This window comes from Podarcis muralis, chromosome 1 (assembly GCF_964188315.1).
Source record: "Podarcis muralis chromosome 1, rPodMur119.hap1.1, whole genome shotgun sequence".
Taxonomy (NCBI): domain Eukaryota; kingdom Metazoa; phylum Chordata; class Lepidosauria; order Squamata; family Lacertidae; genus Podarcis; species Podarcis muralis.
In genome coordinates, this window is record NC_135655.1 from 29683493 (window position 1) to 29695948 (window position 12456).

The 12456-nt window shown below is 42.1% G+C and overlaps 2 protein-coding genes across 3 annotated transcripts; one reads left to right on the forward strand and one right to left on the reverse strand.

Moving 5' to 3' along the window:
- The first annotated feature begins 65 nt into the window (after positions 1–65).
- On the forward strand, positions 66–8488 carry NOXRED1 (NADP dependent oxidoreductase domain containing 1). Of its 2 annotated transcripts, XM_028718675.2 has the most exons (7): positions 66–177; positions 916–1108; positions 1773–1921; positions 2904–3084; positions 4264–4418; positions 5689–5914; positions 7759–8488. In XM_028718675.2, the coding sequence occupies exons 2-7, from the start codon at positions 954–956 to the stop codon at positions 8036–8038; spliced, it is 1146 nt and encodes a 381-aa protein (XP_028574508.2). In that variant the 5' UTR covers positions 66–177; positions 916–953; the 3' UTR covers positions 8039–8488. The 2 variants fall into 2 exon arrangements, with proteins under 2 accessions (XP_028574508.2, XP_077781429.1); XM_077925303.1 differs by lacking the exon at positions 66–177 and having other exon boundaries at positions 767–1108.
- A 227-nt stretch (positions 8489–8715) lies between these two features.
- On the reverse strand, positions 8716–12448 carry SAMD15 (sterile alpha motif domain containing 15). The gene is made up of 3 exons (XM_077925307.1): positions 11999–12448; positions 11080–11178; positions 8716–10184 (listed from the first exon to the last, which is right to left on the reverse strand). The coding sequence occupies exons 1-3, from the start codon at positions 12401–12403 to the stop codon at positions 9810–9812; spliced, it is 879 nt and encodes a 292-aa protein (XP_077781433.1). The 5' UTR covers positions 12404–12448; the 3' UTR covers positions 8716–9809.
- Between the last annotated feature and the right edge of the window lie 8 nt (positions 12449–12456).

Here is a 12456-nt window from a genome sequence, read left to right on the forward strand (position 1 = left end):
GCAAAAATGGGTTCTAGAAACAAGGTTCAGTTACCAGGCATTTGCCATGACGACGGTGGTTTTGTTTGATAGTGTGGCAGTTGAGCAGGACCCAGAAGCTTTTGGAGTGAAAAGGGATGGGATGCTGTGCACTGCAGCTGCCTGTTTCTTTCAGCGGATGTGAAAGCTGGTAATTGGGTGAGGGTCTTTCCTTCTTTCCCCCTTTCTTGTGCCAGGCGAAGGCAATTTTGCTTCTCATGGCCATCAATGGTTCAACAGGACAAGATAGGTCCTTCCATTTCAATAGTACTATCCTCCAGTGTTGTGTAGTGGTTAAGAGTGGTTAAGTCTCGTAATCTGGGGAACTGGGTTCGCTTCCCCGCTCCTCCACATGCAGCTGCTGGGTGACCTTGGGCCAGTCACACTTCTCTGAAGTCTCTCAGCTCCACTCACCTCACAGAGTGTTTGTTGTGGGGGAGGAAGGGAAAGGAGAATGTTAGCCGCTTTGAGATTCCTTAAAAGGGAGTGAAAGGCGGGATATCAAATCCAAACTCTTCTTCTTCTTGATGGCAAATTGATGACTTTGGGGAGTAGCTAGTTTCTTTTTTTCTTCTTTTTTTAAGGCTGTATTTTGAACTGAGCATGGGCTGAAGGACAAGGGACATCCACTCCATTCATTCCCAAGAGCTGTGCAAATAGCCACAGAGGTAATGTCTGGAAGTCTCCCCCTTTTGTTGGAAGCCCAGAGTTTGTGGCAGAGAAGTTTGTTTCTCGTTCTGTGCCACTTCCCTGTGCGGTTGACTAAAGGCAAAAGTACCCGAGGCTCTGGGTGGCACACAAGAATGGCCACATGCACAATAGTTGATTTCACCCTTGCAGAAAGGGTGGTCACCACAGAGCAGTTGGAAATGGATGACCATTCTGCCACTATTGCAGCTGCCGCTCACCACAGAAGGTTTCTGTTCAAGCTCAAGATGGATGATATTATGGCGAACCTGAAGACCTTTCAGCCCGACTATGGAGCAGGGATACATGAGCCCCTGATGAGCTTAAAATGTCGTGCCAAAGGACTGACAGTGACTGCCTGTGCCCACGCATTCTTCTTCTGCAGACTGCTCCAAGCCACCAGGTAAAGTAAGGAACAAAAATCATTCCTGTAAGATTTCCTGCTGTGGATTAAAGCTGCATTATATTAATGGAACACCACTTTCTTCCCTTTTTCTCAGTCTGTGGTCTACATGGGCAAAGCATAAAGGGACCTCACACACTTTTATCTTAAGACTTCATTCTGACTTGTGCAGCTTTCCTCCTTCTGTTTTTATAATGAATTGATTTTAGAATGCTGTATTATTTTACTGTTGTTAGCCACTTTGAGCCCGTCTTCAGCTGGGGAGGGCAGGATATAATTATTATTTTTTAAATTCTTCTTCTTATTATTATTATTTTATTTCAACAGTTTGAGTTTATTGATCTGTCCATGATGCAAGACATTGTTTGTAATGGATATTAAAGAGGGATGAAAATCACATAGAATCATAGAATTGTAGAGTTGCTTTTTATTTTTGCTATTGGGTGCTGGATGTTGCTTGTGTAATCTCATTGTATTTATAGTATTGACATTTTTCATATGGTATTATATTTGCTGTTGTGTTGTTTTGCTATGTTATTATGAAATTGTTTGTGAGATGCCTTCCTGTTTTCTTGTTGCAGGCTACTTTTAGCATTTTTGTGCATGTAAAAGCAGCCTACAAATAAAACGAATGAATGACACTGCCATTTATGTTCTTCCTCAGGCAGAAAAGAGAGGGTGACAGCCAAGGCCTGAAGCTTGGGATTATTGGTGGAGGCCATATTGGGAAACAGCTGGCCAGGACAATGTTGCATCTGGGTGGCATGTCAGGAAAGAGCATCCAGATATCTACAAGGCGTCCAGAAACTCTGGGTAAGACTCAGGTGCTTGACAGGCATTCAGCAATCAATTTAGTAATCACAAAATTTAGGTGCACTCCTGCCTAGAGATCCAGGTGGAGGTCTAGGTAGAGGGAAATAACTAGATGGAGGGAAGCTTAGAACAATGAAATCCTTTCCAATAATCATCCCTGAAGATAAAGAGGAGGAATATTAAAAGTCTTTTTATAGTTTTTGAAAGGTGGCCAGTTTCTGAGGTTTGGCGATTTTCGAATTATAGACTTTAAATCTGAGTTTTTGAAATAGTGCCAGGTGATTATTATTTTTTTGCATTTGTTTCTGGGATAGAGGCTTCAGTCCTCCATGGCCCAGAAGAACTGTGGTGTATGACAGCTATCTGTGGTCATTATGCAAAGTTCTCAAAGTGTCATCAGACGAGAGGACTTGGCTATAATGAAGTCATCTCGCATCACTCTTGTGGCCCATTTTCTTTCATGTTAATGTATTCAAAAAGAAATTACAGACATTAACTCCATCCCAATGCCCTCTACATTAAGACAGATGGAAAACATCCTCATAAGTACACTATGTGCTATAAGGGCATACCTAGAGATGTTCTTAGTGGCTTCTCTGTAACTATGCTATACACCTCCCGAGGAAGCAGAGGCTGCACATCATCTGGAAGTGATGGTGGAAGAAGCTTTTTACTGAAACTGGCTTTTAATGGTAGAGAAAGGTAGGATACAATAATCAGCATTCTGCTTGGTACCCACTTCAGATTATTGGAACGGTGTATGCTATACAAACCAAGTGAGCTGTCTCTGTGTGTAGGATCACACAACCTTGCAGTGCAGTCCTAAACAGGTTTACTCAGAAACAAATCCCTCTGTGCTTGGGTGAGAGCACCACTGTGCTCTTAGCTGCAAGTGCATGGGGTTGCAACCTCAGGAATTAAATAGGTGGCCATTCTTATGCCGGAACAAGAGATCATTCTTCCTCTCCATTGTCTTTTCCAGGAGAATTTGAGACACTGGGAGTTGCCTGCTTTTATGACAACAGGAAGCTGGTGGGCTGGGCAGATGCTGTATTTCTCTGCTGTCTTCCGTCTCACCTCCCACACATTTGTGCAGAAATCCAGGATGCACTTACAAAATGTTGCATTATCTACAGCTTGGTCACAGCTATCCCTCTGCCCAGGTACTGTGCATTAAAACATCAGAGCTAGCTTAATTTGAATATATCATCCAATTGTGTGACACAACTTAAAAGCAACAAGTAACTATTTCCTCTGAGTTAAGCAATTGCTGGTGTCACAGTTGTGGTGAACCTTACCTATTCAAGGTGACCCTTCCTAGTACTATCTGCTTTACTTGGGAACTAGATCTAAGGATTTTGCTCATATTATATTTTAGAATTCTGAGACTAGCAGTGCAAATCTATGCATGTTTACTCAGAAGCAAGTCTCAAGGAAACTCTCCCAACTAACTGTGCATCAAATTATAGCTTGGGACCGCAATCCTATGCACATTTCCCCCAAGAATGCACAGCTAGTATTATAATTAGGTGTGTGACAGTGCTTAGTTTGTGCCATTTGATGCAAAACATGTACATTCTGGGTTATAAGGAAAGCCATGTTTGAAGTTTTTCCAATGTAACTTAAGCAGGGCACACTACCAGATGTCTTTGGTTTCTTATCTGCTTATACTATGACACACACTTGCTCACTCACTGCAACCATGGTACAAGCTTGAACCCCTAAAACCTCACATTGCTCAGAGATTGACACATTACAGAATGACCATTCTGGCCTGTATTGTGAGTTTTCTTAAGGATGTCAGGAATGGTGATTGCAAACATATCGTTTTCATAGTACCAGGCTCCACCCATATCTTCCACCGAATATTTAATCAGTGTGTTGTTTTAATGGGATTGCTTTATTGTATATTTTAATGATGAGTTTATGTTTCAGTGTTTTAATGGGATTTTTATTGTGAATTTTAATCATTTATATTTTAATGCTTGTGCAACTGATTTTTAGACTTGTAAACCACTTAGAACCCTGTTTTGGCATTAAGGGGTATATAAATGAATAACTACAGCAGCAACATGTAGAAATTGGGGGCAGTGATTACAATCCAGTCCAGTGAGCCCACACACATGCATGAATGCATTTTGAAGGCATGTAATAGGGGACTCAGCTACATTCAGGCAATGATATCGTTAAACATACGACACCAGATGGTGCTGTAGTGTCTGAGCCTTTGTCAATGTGATTTTCCATAATGAGCTTTAGAACATGTTTTATCATTCTTCTTCTGCCTGCTTGCCTCTCAGACCAAAGTCCATCTGATTAACTCTGCTCTTATTTGCTTTTAGGCTGAAACAACTTCTTTCCTCCAATAACATCTTGAGGCCACAGTACAAGTTTGTGGAGAGTGGACTTTTTCAGATGTGGGAGGCCAGCAGGACAGTTGTGGAAGCCCTCAAAGACCCAGCTGTTATCCAAGCCACATGTCCCTGTAACCCTAATGGTAGGTGAACTATCTTTCTTCACTTTGCAGCCTGTATGCAGAAGAGAGCTTGGTTATTCTTATGTGGTTAATTTAATGTTCACCTCTTATAATCAAAGCCCAGCTTTTGTATCTGTATGCAGGGAGGTGAAATAGGTTCATTTGCCATGTCCTGGATCACAATGCACAAAATAAACCATCCTCCAAAAACATAGGAGGCCTTCTGACATCTCCCCGCTATATGTGGCAAATGAGTGATTATATCTGAGCATTTCCAATACTTAACGTTTGTATCTGAATATTTTGTTCAGCCCACCTGCTGTTAAAAGCAAAGTTCACTTTTGCTACAGTTTTAACCATTTTCTTTTTTAGTCTTGGATGTTTGAACCCCATTTCTGTTAACATTTCCACTCCCCCCCCCCCCCATTCCACAGCTTTCTTTTCTCTCACTCTCTACCACCAGAAGTCTGTCCTCTGTCCCTGCGTTGGTCAATTACCCCTTCTCAGTGCTTTTTTTCTGGGGGTACACACGGATACGCATACTTTTTTGAGTTAAAATGAGAGTAACCCTAAACATGTAAAAAAACAACAACAACAAAACAACACTGCCTCTTATAATTTTTCTCTCCAGCCCAGAAATGGAGTCTCAGATGCAGATGCACCATCCATTATAGCTGGCTGCCATCAGCTTGGGAAAAGTGGCACCAGCATCACATGCCTACCTCTGAGACTCAATCCACACATGCAGCAGAATGAGATAGTGGAGTGGGCTGGAAGTGAGAGAAATTATTTTTGTTCATGCTTCCCCCATTATTATTTTTTTTAAAAGCTTCCAGTAAATAAAGAAGTAGCATATTTGCAAAAGGCAACTGAGCTCCTTGCTGCGCTAGTTTTCTATGTACAAGGACTTGTTTCTACAGAAGATTTTAAAAATGTGATTCATCCACCTGTAATCCTAAAGTAGTAGCTGCCTCAGAAGTCAACCATTTTATTCTTGACTCATTTAGCTGCCTGTCAGGTCAGAGTCTGTATCCACGGACAGGAGGAGAGATGCAGGTATTCTCTCAGCCCAATTCCCATTCATGATCCTGCTTGTGTGGGCCTTATATGTTTTCCCCAAAAAGGTGCAGGAAAGGGCCTCAGACAATGGCAATCCCTAACCAGGGAGAAGGGTCACAAATTGAAAGGAAAGGTTGGCTTAAGGGCTGCATCATGTTGTGCAGGCCTGGCCTAGCAGTATGGTGAACCAAACACTTTGTATGTCTAATATAACATTTGTGTTATCTTACAGCGGAAATTGTTGTCAATACAAAGTGGCTGGCAGCAGTTTTCTATGCAGCTCTAAACAGCTACACATGGCAGCGTGTAACCTACATGAGAGCCCTGCTCTTCCTTAATGAAGCGTGTTTTCCTGCAAAAGCTAGCACCACCTCCTTAGATAATAGATCGGAATCGCCAGAGCTAGTTTGTGAAAACTTCATCAACCAAGCCTTCGCTTCCACCCTGCAATGTAATAAGTAAGTATGACAAACTAGAAATTTACTCTTGACCTACTGAGCATTTTAAAAAGTGGATGGAGCTTCATCTATGCATGATACTGAATTAGAAACACGCTTTCCAAGTAAAAGAACCCTATGTTCTTCGGTCCTGATGACCCAACCCCCCCATTTTCTTGTTCTCCAAACCCTACTCAGTTTAAACTTCCAGAAGACATAGAGTTTATATAACTGGATAGTTTAACATCTGGGGTTAGTGTCTGCTTGAGACAGGGTTAAACCTAAAGTTAGGCAGTTGCGTGGAAGTTGTTGGAAATGTTTCCATGTGGTAGTGAGTTCCTAACATTGAAAAATCATGCATCCTGTGTATAGTCCTGATTGTGTGTGGGGTTGCTATACCATTGCCATGGCCACTAAGTATATGCAGCACTGGCATGGGACTCTGGTGTGCAAGAATGGATGCTACCTTTCCCCATGCTTCAGTTCTGCTGAAAATCCCCATCCAGACTGTTATTGGCTTAAAGAGGTAAGCTTCTACCGACTGTTATTGCTAAAAGGGAAGAAACATTAAGGTGACATTCAACTAAATACTTGTACTAGCGCAATAGGATTTCCTTTCCTCTCTCTGCACATGCCCCATGCATCTGCTCGTGAGGGTTGGGAAAACCTCCAGCACAAATTTAGGGGGTGCATGGAGAAAGGGGGGGGGGTATGTTTTGTTGCACAGGGAGAAATCCTTGCGTTGATGGAATGTTCACCTTAGCGCTATGTTGAATACAACCCATCAAATGCATTTAATGCCATCTCTGTTGTGGACTGACCAAGAGAAGGCAGCTTCCAAGCTGTGCAGTATATTCTGTTCGTTGTTCTTTTGTCTTGTTTTCTCTTAGCAGCCCTTGCATAGAAAGAAAGAAAGAAAAGTGGTTAGCAAGTTAAATATTAAATCTTCCCATTTTTATCTGCAAGACCTCTATAACAACAAAAATATAAGGATAGAATGGTGGCATTTATATGTGCGGAAGTTGCCCAAGGTCGTTTGACCCTTTATAAAATATCATTCTCTTTTTCTCTCCTAGAAAAGACTGTGTAAGATTAGAGTTTAGAGTTTAAACATAGCACATTACTTTACTTGGTATGCTAAAACACATTTACATTAATATATGAGACTGGCTAAATATGTAGAGACTTATATTCCAAGGCACATAGCAGCATAAAACAACAACTGCTGCTCTCATTGTGAAACTCACTCTCACTCCCTACAGTTGATAACAGACCTAACTGAAAAAAACACCTACTGTGGTGACATTATAGAATTCTATACTACATTAATTCTTTCCATAGCATTTTGGATGCACCACTCCCTTTGGTTTCAAATATGCATTCAATAGTAACAACAACAACAACAACAACAACTTATTATTTATACCCCGCCTGTCTGGCCGGGTCTCCCCAGCCACTCTGGGCAGCTTCCAACAAAACACTAAAATACAATAACCTATTAAACATTAAAAGCTTCCCTAAACAGGGCTGCCTTCAGATGTCTTCTAAAAGTTTGGTAGTTGTTGTTGTTTAGTTGTTTAGTCGTGTCCGTGACCCCATGGACCAGACCACGCCAGGCACTTCTATCTTCCACTGCCTCCCACAGTTTGGTCAAACTCATGTTTGTAGCTTCGAGAACGCTGTCTAACCATCTTGTCCTCTGTCGTCCCCTTCTTGTGCCCTCAATCTTTCCCAACATCAGGGTCTTTTCCAGGGAGTCTTCTCTTCTCATGAGGTGGCCAAAGGACTGGAGCCTCAGCTTCACGATCTGTCCTTCCAAAGTTTGGTAGTAGTGACCTATATATAAATGTTTTCTGTTCCCCTAGTACTTTCCCATGGTTTGACCTGACAGCTGTACAGCAAAGGGACTCACCTTTTAGCCAGTTTCTTGAATCAACTACATCTTTCCAGAAAGTTGCTTTATTATATCGTAACTTGATTGCTGTATTATCTACAAACACTGAAGAATCAATTAGCGCTGTCTCTAAGAAGACATCTCTTTCAGCTGTGCTACTGAACCCCACCAAGACTTTGATTCATGGCCTAGATGGGACTTTCATAAGCAAAGTAGAAGAGGGATCTAGTTCTGATTCTGAAGAGACATAAATTAATTATGGTGTGACTCCAGTCAAGAAGAAGTAGGAAAGGTATTGCTTTTAATCTCAGTACTAAAACCTATGTAAGTATTAAGTAACTACTACCCTTTCTAACCACATACATTTCAGGAATCCAAATAGTGATTTGTAATGAAAAAATATATCAATAGGGGGTGATATTTAGCAATGGAAAGTTTGTAACACAGGCTAAGCAGGGAAGAATTGCTACAAACTGAATCTCAGGAATGACATGTTTTTAAAATGTTTAGATCCTATCATATCTACGCTATGGTGTGGTAAAATAAAGTGAAAAGAAACACTAATATAATTATTAGCCATTTGTTCTTTTACCTCTCATGTAGCTAAACCTGTACTCCTTCATCTGCCACTGTTTTTCTCTAAACCTCATAGCTGAACACAAGTGATTTAAATAAATAACATATGCAATGTTGCAATACAATGGTGATGAACAGCTGCCTCAGTTCAGGATAAATGGAAAACAGGAACATCACTTCTTAGCTGAAGCTAAGCATGATCACTTGAAAATATATTCAACGAAAAACTGTGGAACACAACTTCTAAGCAATCCAATGAACACAGTGTCCATTGCTTCATGAATAAAATTTTGTGTGAACGCGGCCTATGAAGCAAAATCCATATTTTATGAACTCAAGGATGAATACAAAATTCTGTGGCATAAAATGTAAATATCCAAAACCATAGATTCAGAGTTTTTTATATTATAAAAACACTTGACATTTACTATACACTTCATATAGATAATCAAGGTAATCCTTACAAATGTGTACTGTAGATGGAGATACTATGGATGAGGGATGGTTGCTTGACTATGGTTAAATGGTGAGATCATGGCTGGGGCAAAGTTTTAACCGTGGCTTTCACAGTGCACGTTCACAGCCATCACACTACAGTCTGGCTCACACACCTTGTTAAGACAAACCATAGCTCCAATGACAATATACATACAGTCAAACCTCAGATCCCAAACACCTCCATTTTGGAATGTTTCGGCTCTCGAACAAAGAAAACCCAGAAGTAAATGCTCCAGTTTTCAAATGTTTTTCAGAAGCCGTATGTCCAATGTGGCTTCTACTTGAGTGCAGGAAGCTCCTGCAGCAAATTGGAAGCCACACCTCAGTTATTGAACAGGCTTCCGGAACAGATTGCGTTCGTCAACCGAGGCTTGACTGTACTGCTAATGTGCTGCACTAAGCTAAACCATGGTTTGGCTCATTGATCCCTGGGCTCATGGTTTTGTTCTCTCCACACTAACCACAAGCTTTAAGATTTGCTCTAAGATTTACAGTTTATGGTTTGCCCAGGGTACCTAAACCATAAGCTTGTGTTTGGATGATATTATAAGTCAGACCATGTCTTAGCTCAGTGCAGTAGCAGAAAGAGGACCAAATCATATGCAATCTCCTCTCCAGGAGCCTCCACACACTTGTACGCACACTTGGGCTAAGCAATGGTTTAGGGTTAGGCTGTTGTGTGAATCAGGCCAATGTGAGCCCTCACAAAGAGCAAGGAAAAGACCTTAAGATAAACTCCAGTAAGAACACTCTCCTGTGTTTCTGTGTGCTGTTTCTGTGTTGACACCACAGCTGCATGACTGTCCTCTTTGCCATGTTTAGGATTAGGCTGCAGAAAAGCACATCTCTGTTTGCTCTGCAACCACTAGTCCAACTAGCTGCTCAGTGAATGGGGACCACACCCAACTTGATAGTGTTAAAAAACCCAATTTATTTCTTTTGGGAATATCAGTTACCATGTTGTGAGCTCATTTCCTGTGAGCTAGCTTGCTGCAAACTAGCTTGATGTGAGCTAGCCTGCTGTGAACTAGTCCGCCGCGAACTAGTCTGCCGCGAGCTACTCCGCCGTGAGCTACTCCGCCGTAAACTTTTATATTGTGAACTTTCATGCCATGAACTTTCATCCTGTGGTGGTGCTGGCTCATAGTCACGTAATCCTGAGTCTTCGATAAACTGAGAATAGGTAAGGGCATCACTTCGTTTTCCAGTCCGCGATTTCTGCTCCAGAAACAAACCCATATTATCTCTGCGGGGGAGAGAGATGCTTCTGACAAAGGGGGGCTCCTCTATTTCCAGCAATTCTCGCATATGTCGTGAAATTTCCTGAAAAGCAAAAGGAAGTTTTAAGAAAACCATCTCATTTAGGAAAATAAATGTATTAATTTTTTTGTTCTGTTGAGTTTTCATCCTTGTATCCCATAATAAAACAGCAAGAGAAGGAAGGGACCATGGCTCCATGATAAAACACATGTTACACATATAGAAGATCCCAGTTTCAATTCTTGGCATCTTTTCTTAAATGTATCCTGTGTAGCAAGCAATGGAGAAAATTTCTCATTGAGAACTAGGAAAACTGTTATCAGAGTAGATAACACTGGGCTAGATGGAGAAAAAGTATGACTTAGTATAGGAAAGCTTCCTAAGATGAATGGGTGTGGATAAAAAAAAATGCAATTTCAGTTAGCTGAAGCAGTTTCTTGAGATGGTTTCCAAAATTCCCATGGCTGCTGCTATTTTATGTCATGTACAGGAATTTCTAAACACAGGGTATCATATAACAAAGCTTTAGTTTTAGCTATAAGCTTATAATAGCAATAGTTTTAGGAGACAGGACCCAGCAGCAATAGACAGATTTTACTGATTTAATATTGCAATCCTAAGAACATAAGTAGAGCCCTGCTGGATCAGGCCGAAGTACCATCTAGTCTAACCTCCTGTTCTCAGGATGTAAGAAGGCATTGCTTTCTTTCCTATTCTGCAGTTGTTATATGCAGCACTGTTTCTGTTCTGCCACAGTTCATCTTCTGCCAAAAAAATGGTATTATTCAGCTCTCTCTCCACTGTGGCAAAATCCACCATGGAAGCACCCGGTGTATAATAAAACAGAAGTAACCAGAGAAAAAATCTAGTCTCTACAAAAGTGCATATGCCCATATCACTTGTCACATAATCTGTCTTCCATCTACAAAGAAGATCCAGTTGCAGTATGTGCTCTTACCTTCATATGCTCAAAGTCAGTTATCCCAATCTGTGGTAGATTACAACAATTTACATGGATGAGTTTGCGCCCAGAGATAAAGTTTGCAGTAAAACACTCCTAATTACAACAAAACAAGAAACAAATCAGCAACAACAAAACTGCATAATTACATAGCATGTGGTATGTATGACAAGTGGCAAAACCTTTTATTTCTTTCTCCAACTACGGTAACTTAAACTGGTGGCATTTAATTAAATATAACAAAGGTCCAACAATTCACAGTAGTGGAGCTGGGCTCAAACAGCTGAATGTCTTCTCATGTATGCTGCCCTGGGCTTCTTTGAGAAGAAGGATATAAATACATTCAATAAATAAATGCTGCTATACGTGAAGGTTGATCAGGATTATTTTCATTTCGTGTGTGTGTGACCTTCTAGGATACATGTCTATAATTCAAAACAATGCAATTACAAATTAGAATAACAAAAAAGTGTTACAAAAGCATCCATTTGGTGACTGAAGTGCACTCTACACATGCTCAGGGTAACCTTTCTTCACTTTGTCATATCAGGAAGAGCCAGTGTGGTGTAGTGGTTAAGAGCGGTAGTCACGTAATCTGGGTAACCGGGTTCGCGTCTCCACTCCTCCACATGCAGCTGCTGGGTGACCTTGGGCCAGTCACACTTCTTTGAAGTCTCTCAGCCTCACTCACCTCACAGAGTGTTTGTTGTGGGGGAGGAAGGGAGAGGAGATTGTTAGCCGCTTTGAGACTCCTGAAGGGGAGTGAAAGGCGGGATATCAAATCCAAACTCTTCTTCTTCTTCTTCTCCCCTCCCCTCCCCCCTCCCCTCCTTCTTCCACATACTGTACCATCGTGATGGTCCCATCCTGCATGCATCCTGCTGTCTCCCGGCGCTGCAAAGCCAACTCTGTTTACCTTGTACTGGGGGAATCCCAGCGCTTCGATCCACTCGGCCACCTCTTCGGGAGTCCAGGCTAAAAAGTAAGGGCCCATCAGGGCGGGACTCTTGCCATCCTGCTCGGATTGTTCCCCGCTTCCCGCTTCGGTTTCAAGCCCCGCTTCGGAGCCAGACACGGCGGAATCGAGTTTGAATCCGGAGTCAGGACGGATTGACTTGCGGCGCCTCCGCCGAGCCCCCCTGGTGCCTCCTTCTTCGTCGTCGTCCTCGTCGTCGTCATCCTCTTCTCCGTAATCCTCGTCGTCTTCGTCGTCGTCTTCGTCGTCGTCGTCCGCCGCCGCATCCTCCGGCTCTTCCGCTTTCTCCTCCGCTTTCTCCTCTGCTTTCTCCTCCATCTTCGCAGCCTGCGAGGGCGACTGCATGTCCCCTGCCAGCCCCGAGCAGCGGCAGCAGCAGCAGCAGCAGCAGCAGCAAC